The sequence below is a fragment of the Alligator sinensis genome, unplaced genomic scaffold, assembly GCF_000455745.1.
Source record: "Alligator sinensis unplaced genomic scaffold, ASM45574v1 scaffold1354_1, whole genome shotgun sequence".
Classification (NCBI taxonomy): Eukaryota; Metazoa; Chordata; order Crocodylia; family Alligatoridae; genus Alligator; species Alligator sinensis.
Genome location: NW_005842344.1, coordinates 139,784 through 151,363, shown reverse-complemented (window position 1 = coordinate 151,363; position 11,580 = coordinate 139,784). Strand labels below are relative to the sequence as shown.

The 11,580-nt window shown below is 66.1% G+C and overlaps 1 protein-coding gene across 4 annotated transcripts in view; it reads right to left on the bottom strand.

Annotated features, from left to right (window-relative positions):
- MEF2B (myocyte enhancer factor 2B) overlaps positions 1-10,967 on the bottom strand; it is a 15,580-nt gene extending 4,613 nt beyond the window's left edge. For 2 of the 4 annotated variants that reach the window (XM_006028832.2, XM_025210299.1), the window contains exons 1-5: positions 10,841-10,967; positions 3,352-3,431; positions 2,297-2,500; positions 1,920-2,054; positions 1,591-1,771 (exon numbers count right to left, since the gene is read on the bottom strand). In XM_006028832.2, coding sequence (XP_006028894.1) covers positions 1,591-1,771; positions 1,920-2,054; positions 2,297-2,500; positions 3,352-3,405 — 574 coding nt within the window. In that variant the 5' untranslated portion in view covers positions 3,406-3,431; positions 10,841-10,967. Of the gene's footprint in view, positions 1-1,590; positions 1,772-1,919; positions 2,055-2,296; positions 2,501-3,351; positions 3,432-3,951; positions 4,026-4,231; positions 4,270-10,840 lie in introns of those variants that run through there. The other 2 variants (XM_025210297.1, XM_025210298.1) reach the window with 2 other exon arrangements.
- Positions 10,968-11,580: the final 613 nt, after the last annotated feature.

Here is an 11,580-nt window from a genome sequence, read left to right as displayed (position 1 = left end):
GCAAGCGGGCCGCCTCCCGTGGCTGCGGCTGGGGCCGGCGGAAGCCATTTGCTAACAGCCCCGGTGGCTGGGCCAGCCCGGGACTCGCGGGCCAGCCCCACGCGCGCCGCCGGAGGCCAAGCACCGAGTTTGGCATCAGCCCCAGCTGGTCCTCCCCGCCCCTGGGCAAGGCAGGAAACAGGGTGCCCCTTCCCCACCTTCCCCCAGCCTGCCTCCAGCAGCGCTGCTGCGCGGTGCATGGGAGACCTCCAGCGGCCGCTGGCATCCTTCCCTGCACACGGCTTGCAGGGGCCGACGGGGGCGGGGGCCGGCGGGAGCCTGGCAGGCGGCACAAGCTGACAGCCCCCCCTTCGTTTGCTGCTTGGAGGAGGGGAAATGAGGCACCTCGGGGGGCAGGTACAGCGCAGCCCAGGTGAAAGAGGGCTGATGGGGGGCAAGGGGGGCTCCTGGCCCCTGCCCAGCCCCACAGGTCTCTCTTGGCTGCCTGGGGGCTCTGTCTGAAGGGCCCGGGTGGCTCTCCGCCCTGTCCCCAGGATGAGCATCTGGTTCACTGCAACCCACCCGCAGAGAGCACGGGCCGGTTGGGCCAGAGGGCAGCTGGAGAAGGGCGGAGGGGTCCAGCCCGAGCGCCTGCCCCCGAGCACACAGGAGAGGTGAGCTCTCCCCCAGCACTGATTACCCAGGGCCTTCCGGTGCGGGGGCGAGCGCCAGGGCCCTGCACAGACCGCGTGGGCGCTGCCCCCAGCGCGCCATCTCCGGCACCGCGCGGCCGCAGCGAAGCCACATGCTCCCCCTGGCCCCCTCATCACCTCCCCGCCCGCGCCCCCGGGGAGTTTCCACTGGTCAGCCCCAGTCACTTTTTCCAGCTGACGGGTGCTTTCAAGCCAGGCTGCACTCAGCGGGGTTGAGATTTCCACCGCCTCCCACTGCTCCCAGCCCGGCCTCGCTGCAGCCCCGAGCAAAGCCAGGAGGCAGCAGGACCCCTGCCTCTCCCCTCCCCGCAGGGCACTGGAGCACCCCCCATGGCAGCAAAGTGTGCATGCGAGCACGCGGGGGCGGCATGCACATGCATGGGAAGCGTGCGCCGATGGGTGCGTGTGCCCGTGCGCACAGCCGCAGAAGCCGTGACTCAGCACGGTGCCGGAAGCAGCTGTGGGGAGCCAGGAGGAGACACCTGCCCAGCTGCCGCCTGCCCCCACCCCTCCGCCCGTGCATGCCCAGACACAGCAGCAGCAAGCGCTTTGCACGGCCGCAGCCGCCACCCCCCACCCCAGCTCTCCCCCCAGCGCCAAATCACAGCAGTGCCAGGGTGGGGGTGGCCCGTTTCCCCCGTGGGTCCCTGTCCTGCCTGCTGGGGCGCTGAGGACGTGCCAAGGGCTTGGAAGCCACCAGAGTCCTGCTCCGATGCTCCCACAGCCCCCCGACTTGGGGCACCGGTCCCCCCCTTGCAGCCGGGGAGACATTGGTGGGTGTTTTGCTTTACCAGAACAAACCCTGTCCTGGTTTGACAGGGAAACCGAGGCACAGAGGAGAGGGGCCAGGTTTGCATGGCGTGGCTGCAGCCCAGCCCGGCCCCTACTCATCACGCACCTGGCGGGAGAGGCCCTGGGGACCGCACCGAGGGCGGGCCGTGCTTTGGGATGGCCGGCTTGAACGTGGGCGGGCGGCTCTGGTGCTGCGGCGACCCGCTGGTGCTGCTGAGGCCCCCCTCGCTCCCGGAGGGTGGCGTGCCTGCATAGGCGGCTTCGTGGCTGGGCAGGGAGGACGGCAGCTGCAGGGGGACAGCGGGGTCATGGCAGGACTTGGGGGTGCCCGTGCCTTGCCCAGACACCGTGGGCACGACTCCTCCAGTGCTTGCACTCTCTGTGGCTCTGGCCACTGGGGTACAAGGCAGGGGCAGGGGGGAGCCAGCTACTCACGTAGAGCCGTGGCCGCGCCATCGTCAGGTCCACGCCCTCGTCCAGCTTGCGAAGCTTTTCCATGGAGTCCAGCCCGTCCTCCAGCTCCAGCTCCTGGCTCTCCAGCCCCAGCCCCAGCCCCTTCCGCTTCAGTGTCTGGCAGGGAAGGCGGCAATGAGCGACTAGGGCCCGCGTGGCCGGCACCCAGCCCCTGCCCTGCTCCATCCGCACCCCACCCCAGGGCCCACTGCCCCGTGCACTGGAGCACCGGGGCTCAGGCGGGCACCCCGCTTCCAGCCCAAGCCCCTGCAAACTCGTGTCCTGCAGGGCTCGGCTCGGCTCAGGGCCCTGGCTCCACTGCTCGCCGCCTGGGCCTGGGCCCGGCCCCGCGCCGGTACCTCAAGGATGTCCGAGTTGGTGCGGCTCTCGTGGGGCTCGCTGTACTCGGTGTACTTGAGCAGCACCTTGTCCATGTCGGTGCTGGCGTACTGGAAGAGGCGGTTGGTGCTGTTGAAGATGATGAGGGCGATCTCGCAGTCGCACAGCACGCTCAGCTCGTAGGCCTTCTTCATCAGCCCGAATTTCCGCTTGGTGAAGGTCACCTGGGGCAGGGCACAGCGCGCTGGGCAGGTGCTCCAACTGCCCGGACACCCAGGACCCCCGGCTTTCTCCCCAGGCTGGGGCTGGGATGCCCAGTGGTGCCAGGGCAGCCGTCGGGAGAGGGCCTGATGGTGACCAATGCTCACGGGGGCCCTCAGTGGGGGCTCGCTCGGGGCAAGAGGGACAAGGAGCCTGCGGTTGTGCCCTCTCCATTACCCCCCTGGCATTCACCTGGGAGCTGCCACCTCCTGGACACCCTGCTTGTGGGCCCAACCCCGGTGCCCTGCACCCACAACGACAGCCAGGTGCCAGGGCTTGGCTTCCTCCGGTCAGCAGAGACTCCTGGGCTTCTCCTGGCCCACACCCAGGACAGATGCCCCCCCCGCCACGAGACATGGCCTGCAAGGCCCGGGTGCAGGGGCCCGTCCTCGCCCCGCTTCACCGCGAGGACTAAATTAGTGCCTCCCGGAGCCCGTGGCTCCTCAGCTCTGGTATAAATATCCTCTGCCCCCAGGCGCATTAGGTGCATAAGAAAGCTCCCCAGGCACTGCTCTGCCCTTGCAGCAGGTGGCACGGTGCCCGCTGCTGCAAGCTGCCAGGCATTGCATGGCTGGCTGGTCCCTGCCAGAGACCTTGGAGAGGAGGAAACACAGCACCATCGGCCATGCACATGCCACGTGCTCATCAGGGCAGGCCAGGACCCCACGGGGCAAAGACTGGGCGCTGGGCTGGGCCAGCTTGGGGAACTGGTTGGCTCCAGGCACTGACCGCAGCTACTAGAGCCCCTGTCGCTCTGGTCCTGCCCCAGGGCAGGGGGATGGAGGCGGCTCTGGGGGCCGCGGCTGTCACTCACCTGCCGGTTGCGCTGGTCCAAGATGCGGCTGATCTGTATTTTCTTCCGCCCCATTGCTCACGCCTGGTTGCGAGGAGAGGCTGGAAGAGAGGGAGACGCAGCCCTTGAGCTGTCGGCAGGGTGAGGCGCGAGGGAGGGGACGGCGGGCACAGCCCGGAGGAGGCCTCGGACCAGAGTCCAGCCCAACCGCCTGCGACGCAGCCCGGGCTTAGCACGGAGCCTCGGGGGCGGCTCCGCGGCCTCCTCTCCATCGCCCACGGGGCCGGCCCGCACCTCCTGCGTCACGGCAGCTGGCCCAGAACGGCCATTTCCGGGGGCAGTTTCATTTTCGGTGGAATGTTTCAGTTTCTCAGTAAAAAAACAGAAACCAAACCTGGCACCGTGGCCGCAGGCTCCTGGCGCGGCCTGGCCAGGGCCGGCGCTCGCCCGGGAACGGCTTGCGGAGAACACAAGAGACCCCGGTCTTTTTGCCGACCTCGCCCCCATCTTTTTGCCCAGTCCCCTGCGGCTCCGACCTCCGGGGCTGCCCCCGCCAGCACCCTTCGGCACCCAGCAGGTTTGGGGCACCTGCATTCCCGGGGCCGCGGCGGGACCGCAGACCTCTCCCCTCGTGCCAAGAGGACAGAAGCTCCCCTTCCCGGTCGCCACCACCGCAGGGTACCTCACCGAGCCGGCGGGCTTCCCTCTGCAAGGCCCAGGGAGGCTGGGAGGTTTCAGGCTTTATATTTTTTTTTTCCCTCTCTCTCTCCCCTTTTCAATCCTTTTTTAAGCTACTTTTTATTTTTTCTCGCGCAGACTCGCGCTGACCTCAGACACGGCTGGGTCAGGAAGTGGCTGCCTGAGAAGGGAGTGAAATGAAAACCACCCACGTCTCTCTTACCGTCGGTGTGTGCGTGACAGCGGCGCGGGCAGGAGAGAGACCCCGAATTTCCCTGCTGCCCCGAGCGGGTGGGAGGGGCCCTCCTCCCCTGCCGCCCAGCCCAGCCCAGCCCCCCACACCTGGGACTCGGTCTTCCCTCGCCCATTCCCGCTCCCCCTGCGGCGGAGATGGTCCATCCACACCGAGAGCCCGACCCTGGCAGGGACCGGACCCCGGAGTCGCGGCCCCATGGGGTTCAGCGCTGGCGGGGACACGGCTCCGTGCCAGCAGCCTCCTCTCGCCGAAGCTCGACCGATGGCGGTCGGGGACGGCCAGTCTCAGCCTCTCGGATTAGGGCTTTCTCATGGGACCCAGCCCAAGCAAGGCTTCTCACAGCAGCTTTGAGCAGGGTCTCGTCGGGGCCCAGCACGTCCTCCGGGGCACACGCAGGCTCAGCGGGGTGCAGGAGGACACAGAGGGGGCCCAGGGGCCGGATTCCTCTCTCTGGGGCCAGCCAAGCCTCCCTCCCGATTTGGAGCCAGGCCCCGCTGGCGCCGTCCTGGCCTGCGGTCCCCGGGGACCTGCCGCGGCCCCGGCTTCCGCTCCCAGACACCCAGCGAGAGCCCGCCGTGCCCCTCCCCACGCCGCGGCCCGGGGCGCGGCCAGGCTGCCCTGTGCCCGCGCGGTGCCCTTTCTCGTCCCGCTCCTCTCTCGGCAGCCTTCGCCATCTCCCTTGGCAGCTAAATTTAGTCGATCCAAACTAATTTTAATTGATGGAAGGAAATTCTGCTTGGGTTCCCACGGCCCCCAGCCCCGGCATGTTGTCGGCCCACGCACGACGCGAAGGTGTGCCCAGGGGACGAGCGTGCCCCGCGCTCCGATGGGAAGGGACTTGCCGGAAAGAAGCCGACGGTCCCCGGGGAGCCCTCCCCGAGGTTTTCCCAACACACCGTGCCTGCTGGCCGAGGGCCCAGTCTGCCTCTCCCTGGCTGGCAGGGGCACTAGTGCAAAGCGGGTGTGCAAGGCAGTCAAGGGAGATGGGCGGGTGGCTGAGAGTTGAGTGCACCGAGGGCTGGGTGGTGGGCATTCAGGGCTGGCTCAGAGGGCAGATCTTCCCTGAATGGGGCTTCAAGGATCAGGGGGCAGGGTGTGTGCCCAGCCCCAAGCAGAGCCAGGGAGGCTGCAGCCTTGGTCGCAGCAGGGCCGGGCTCAGCTCAGTGCCAGGCTTTGCCCCAGGGCAAGCCCACTGGTGCAGCACATCCCTGCAAGGACAGCGCCAGGCAAAGCCCTTGGCCTCGCACGCATTCATCTGGGGCAGGCAGAGGCAGGGGCTGGGCATCAGCCCGGCTGCTGAGCAACCCAAGCCCCTTCCTTGGCTGGACAGAGCCCCTGCATGGATGCCGAGCTCCATGAGCCCCTGGGCAGAGCATGCAAGCCCCAGCTGTGCCCGGTGCCTGGAACATCTCTGCTGCCCAAAAAGGGCTGCGGGCCTGAGGCTGGCGGTGCAGGCACCGTGCTGGCCGCCGTGCCGCTGGGCGTCCCGCGGGCTCAGAGGCCACTGGCTGGGTGGGCACCCATAGAGACAGCGAATGGCCCCCGCCGCTGTCAGGGCACCTGAGGCCTGGGCAATTAGCTGGATCCAGAACAACAGCAGTTAACGAGTCACCTCAGGGGGGTTCCCTTCTCCCCTTGCTTAACCCTTTCTATCCCAGCCCTTTCCTTCTCCATCCCAGCCCTACCTTCCCTCCATCCCAGCCCTACCTTCCCTCATGCTGGGCTGTAAAGCCGGGGCGTGTGGCTCATGGGGAGGTGGGGTCTGCACGTGTGGGTGCAGCCAGGGGGAAGCGGAGGGATGCAGCCTGCGACGCCCCAGGCAGGGTCACAGCAGCCCACAGGCTGCCCTGCGTCACCCAGCCCCGGCCCCCCGCTGCAAGGGCCCCTGCGGGGTTGTGCAGGGGTGCACCATTGCCAGAAGGTTATTTGCTGCACTTCTGCCTCTTCCAGCACCCCCACCCCCGCACAGCCCAGAGCCTCTGTGATGGGGAGCTGGGCTGGGGCTTGCATTAGCTTTGCACCTGGCTGATGTGCAAGGATAAGGCCCCAGCTTTGAGCTATGCGGCCACCCCAAACCCAGGGTCCGAGGCCGGGCCGGGGCTCCGGCGGATCCTGCCGGCCCTGAGCCCAGGACTCTGCTCTCCACAGACCGGCCAAGCCCCACGGCCTCTTTGTTCTTGGGCAGGAACTTTCCCTCCCCTTCCCTCCGCCGCTCCCCAGAGATGGCCGCATTTCCCCGCTGCTCCCAGGCTCTCACTTGCCGAGTACGTGAGGGCCCTTCGGGAGGGTGGGGGCCGGGGGAGCAGCACCGCATTACTATTCAATCAGAACGACGCAAATATGGGGCCGGTCCCGGGCGGCTCAGTGGGGAGAAGCATCCCCGGCTGGGGCGTGGAGCAGAACGGGGCAGAGGTCAGCGGCCCCGTCCCTGCCCCAGGCAGCCAGGGAGCCCAGGGCAGGCCGATCCGATTCACCCCCTCTCCCCCGGTGCCAGCCCGGTGCCCGCAGGCGCCGGCAGCTCCAGGGGCGGCTGTGACGCAGCCCGAGATGCTGTGGTCACTGGCTGGAGGCTGAGAATAGCAGGCGGGGGAGGCAGCGCTGGGTTTAAAGAAAGAAAAAGGGAAGTTGCAGCAGCCCCCGCGTTTGGACAGGCACGGAGTAGGGGCCTCACCGCCCCAGCCCCAGCCCGCCCGGGCCTTGCTGCACGTGGGGCTGACGGCAACAGGGCCCCCAGGGACCAGGCCTGGCCGAGGCATCTGCAGACGGGGACAGCAAAAGCCAAGAGCAGCCCAGCAAACCCCTGCTCATCCAGGGGAGAGGCAGGCGCGGCTCCGGCCACAGAGCCCCGGCCACAGCCCCCTCCCTCCCCCCGGCCTCTACAGGGTATACGGTTAATCACGCAGACAGAGAGGGCTCATGCAACACGCGGACTGGTTTCATCAGCCGCCTCCCCAAGCAGCTCATTACAGCAGCAGGAGCAGCACCTCCCGCAGCCGAGCCCGAGCTCGCAGCATCAGCTGGCCGCACGCGAGGACACCCGAGGCTGGAGGCGCACCACGCCAGCCTTGGCCCTCGGAGCTGCGGGTGCCACAGAGGTCGAGCAGCTCTCCCAGCCCCTTGTGCCTTGGAGACCCCGTGCCCCTTTCACAGCAGAGGGAGGCCTGAGGTTTCCTGGCCGCCAGGACTCGGGCCAAGCTCTGTCCAGCAAAGGTCTCGTGCTTGGAGCTGCCAGCCTGCCCCCCCAGCTGCCCCAGGCCAGGCCAGTGCCCGGGGCAGGGGGGGGGCAGAGGGGACCTGGTCTCGCCAGCCATGCACTTGCCTCTTGGCTTTCATCAGCTGCCACCAACCCCCAGTGCAAGGCCCTCGTGCGAGAGGGACGGAAACGCAGCACAGACCAGCGTGGTGCCCGTGCCGGCCTTGTCTCACACAGGCACAACCCCCTGCCCCCCCGTGCCCACGCCGGACAGGGCACGAGCCCCATCCTCCAGGCAGTGCCAGGGCTGAGCACACCTTGGCGTTTCCCACGTGTGGCTCAGAGACAATAGATCGGGCAGATCCATCCGGTGCAGACCCTGGACACGGGTTAAGCCTCCTGCTGTGCTAATGCTTCTCCTCTTAGCCGCCCAACCACTTCCCTTTCCCCTGCCTTCGGGTGCTCTCGAGGCCCCTCATCTCCAAGGATAATGACCTGGGACCATGGCAGCAACCACCGCCATGAGGCTGGTGCCTCCTTGGCCATCTCCCAATGCCGCCAGCACACCCACGGGCCGTGCAGAGGGAGGCCGGGTGCAGAGGGGACAGGGACTCGTGCGGGGTGGGCCGAGCGCTGCGGTGCTCCATCTCTGGCCAAAGCAGTGCTCAAGAGCAAGTGTTTTTGTTTTGTTTTTTTTAGCCAGGGGGTGTGTGTGTGTGTGTGTGTGTGTGTGTGTCTGGGGGGGGTTATATTTTGGAAAAGTGTGTGCGCATCAGGTCAAATTAGCCAGATCAGTTCCAAATCCTTTGAATCGTTCAAAAACCTTTACACGGCCCCACGACCAGCAAGTATCCTCCACCCCAAACTTTTCAGCCTGGGGCTTCACATACTTCCAAATCCTTCAGCAGGCATCCTACGTGCTGGCCTGAGGGTTCAAGATGGCCCTGAGGTTCACTTGCCAGCAAGTGCACAGACAAACCCCTTCTCCCCCAGCCCCAAGCCCTGGTATCCCGTGCCCGGCTCAGCTCCACAAGCCAACAGGCTCCTGCTGCTGCCGCAGGGTGGAGCAGGCTCCAGTCCTGCCAGGCCCTCCCGGCCTGTCCCGACTGCAACCCCCTCAGCCGGGGCCTGGCGGGCACAGCATCAGGCCACGGCCAGGGCAGGACACGACGGCTCCCTGCACCCTTGGCCCCTGCTCCTGCTCCTAGGGCCACGGCCCCTTCCTGGGCTTGGGACCCAGGGTCTAGTGCAGGACAGACCCTCCTTTCGAGATTCACACAGGACAGGCAGACACCCTAAGCTCTCACGTGGCCGACAGCTCCACCACCCCTCAACTGCCCCGTGCCACAACACCCTTCTGCACCGGGCAGGAACGCAACGGAGGCGCCCCAGAGCTGGCAGGACCAGGTCCTCCGGCAGCGGGGAGGATCATTCTTAGCTCCGAAGAGCCGGTGCGCATTTATAGGTCATTTGCATCAGGGCAGAGAGTGCAAACTTCCTATTTGAAGGCCTAATTAGTGCTCTGAGATGCACCCAGCCCCCCCGAGGATGCCAATGTTTTTCCATGTGCTCCAGCAAAGCCCTGAGGTCACACACAGCAAGGAACGGAGCCAAGTCTTCCCCGAGGCAAGCGTGCGAACCCAGCATGTGCCCGCGCTGCCAACAGGCAGACCACTGAAGGGACCCCAGCAACGCAGCCCAAGATGCCCAGCTCGGCATCTTCCAGGCTGCATGCAATGCCCCGAGCCCTCCCCTGCTTCCCAGGCCAGGCCTAGCAAAGCCACGGATCACCGCAGGAGCAAAGCAAGGCCCTGAGACTGCCCCAAGCCCTCGGTTACAAGAAGCCAAGGCCAGGACGGGTGGATTTGGGGCCGACCTTGAGACAATGTGTTTTTCAGGGGAAGCCGCTTCGCCTCTCCAAACTGCCCCAGCGGGGCACCCAGAGCCAGAGGCTGCCCAAGCTGCCAGCCCTGGAGAGCTTGGATCATGGCCACGCTGCCCCAGTCACACCAGGACAAGCGTTTCCAGATCAGGCTAGCGGGGAGCATGGCCGCGAGGGCAGACTGCAGTGCGAGACGGAGACAGACAGCCACAAGGACCAGGAGCCTGCGATGCCCCCAGCACACGGCCCGTGCCTGGGACTTGGGAGACCTGCGAACTCTTCCCAGCTCTGCTCTGCAGCCCTGGGGCGAATCCTTTCCCTGTCCTGGGCCTCAGTTTCCCTGCCTGTAAAATGGGACCAATGCTCTGAGCATCTCCAGGGAGGTGCAGGCACCGGGTGATAATCACACTCCGATGGTGCGAGCCATGAATCAGGCAGTTCCTTTCCCCCAGGGCCTCACGCCTGCATCCATTTCTCTTGAATCACGAGCCCTGCGTGGGTGGCAGGCTTTTCCCCTGCTGATCTCGGGGCTTCATCAGAACCAGGCAGGAAAAACCAAAGGAAGAAACCGCAGAGGCTTCTGATCTGGCGCGAGCGCAGACACTAGAACGGGCAGCCTCCTGGCAGGAAACCACAAGACGAGATCTCGGCGACCGCCCGGACGAGGGCAGGGAGCCCTGACCCCAGCAACGGAGGCGCCAGGTGCCTGGCGGGGCCCGGCGGCGAGAGCCGCAGCGGAGCGGGGGGACAGCCAGGCAGCGGCTGAGGAATCCCTGGCCCCTCGCGCTGGCGGGGCTGCGGGCTCGGCGCGCGCACGGCGCTCAGCTCTGCGGCTGTCCACGGAAACGCTTCCCTCCTGGTGCCGCGAGGCTGAGGTGCGAGAGCGCAGCCGGGCCTGCAGGCACCTCGCCTGGAGCTGCTTTGCTTTTGCAAACGAGCTGCCTGAGGACCGAGGCTGCAGGAGATGCAGCCCGCGGCCCCACGCCCCGGGACGCCGGCTCTACCCAACGCGCCAGGCGATGCCATGCCGGGAAGAGCCGTTTCCGTGCCACCTGCGAAGGCCGCGGGTCAGCTCAGCATCTCTGGCTGAGCTTCCATCCAAACGGGGCTTTGTGGGTGGGGGTGGAAAAAATGATGTTTCCACAGAAATGGAAACGTTTGCAAATCAAGGGTCATTGTCCTCACGGATGAGGTTGGGCTCCGTCAAAATCCCCCTGCACGTGGGGCTGCACAGGCTTTGGCCTAGGTGACACCCCCAAAGCAATTGAGAAGTGCATAGACAAAAAAAAGAAAAAAATATCGCTCCTTCAAATCCTTCCTGGAGCAAACGAATGCACCCCCCCGCAGCCGTCGCCCTGCTCAGCGAGAGCTCTGCCCCAGACCCGCAGGGCTTTGCCAGAACCCCCTCACTTCATTCTGGGGGACTGGCAGCACTGGGCACGAAGCAGGATCCGGCCCAGCCCTGACACCCTGGGACAGACCAGGCCACAAGGCCCCGTACCCTAGGTTCCCTCCGCGCCGCGGGTCCACGCCGGACTCTGCTGCACGCCGCAGCCAGCAGAAGCCGGCTCCCACGCCCAGCGCCGGCACCGCACAGAGACTCTGCCGAGCTGCTCCTCACTCTCCCCGAGCTGCGATAACCCAGCACAGCTCCTCGCCCACCCCAGGGACCCGTTGCACTCTGTTTCCGAGGCCTCGTAAAGCAAACAGCATCCCGGTTCTGACTCAGGGAAAAGTCAAAGTTGACTAGCGTGTTTGCTGGGCTTTGACGGGCTTCCTGCTTTTTATAGCTTGTTTAAACAACAAACCAGCACAGACCAGAGCGAGCTGCGGGCAGAGGGAGAGGGGTGGAGGCCCACCCCGCAGAGAGTCCAGCAGCAGAAAAGGGCTGAGAGAGCCGTCTGCAGAGGACAGAGCTTGCACGGGTCTGCTCCCTGCCAGGTGGGGCTGGGTTGAAGCAGGTGCAGGAGCAGCTTCAGTCTGAGCCAGTGGGATCAGGGACTGTCTTGGTGACTGCCCGCAAGGTCCCCCTTGCATGAGTGTGTGCACACCACAGATGTGTGTAGGAGTCGGGGCATTCATGCAGGCATCCTCATCACACCTGGTGGGAGCAGGTACCTCTTGCCTCTCTCAAACCCCCACCTGCTTCTACTTCAGCTCCAGCCGGGAAGGGTATACCTGGAGTCGAAAAAACTCATTTTTGTAGATATTGTGGTATCTCCTAGATACCAGGAGGGCTGC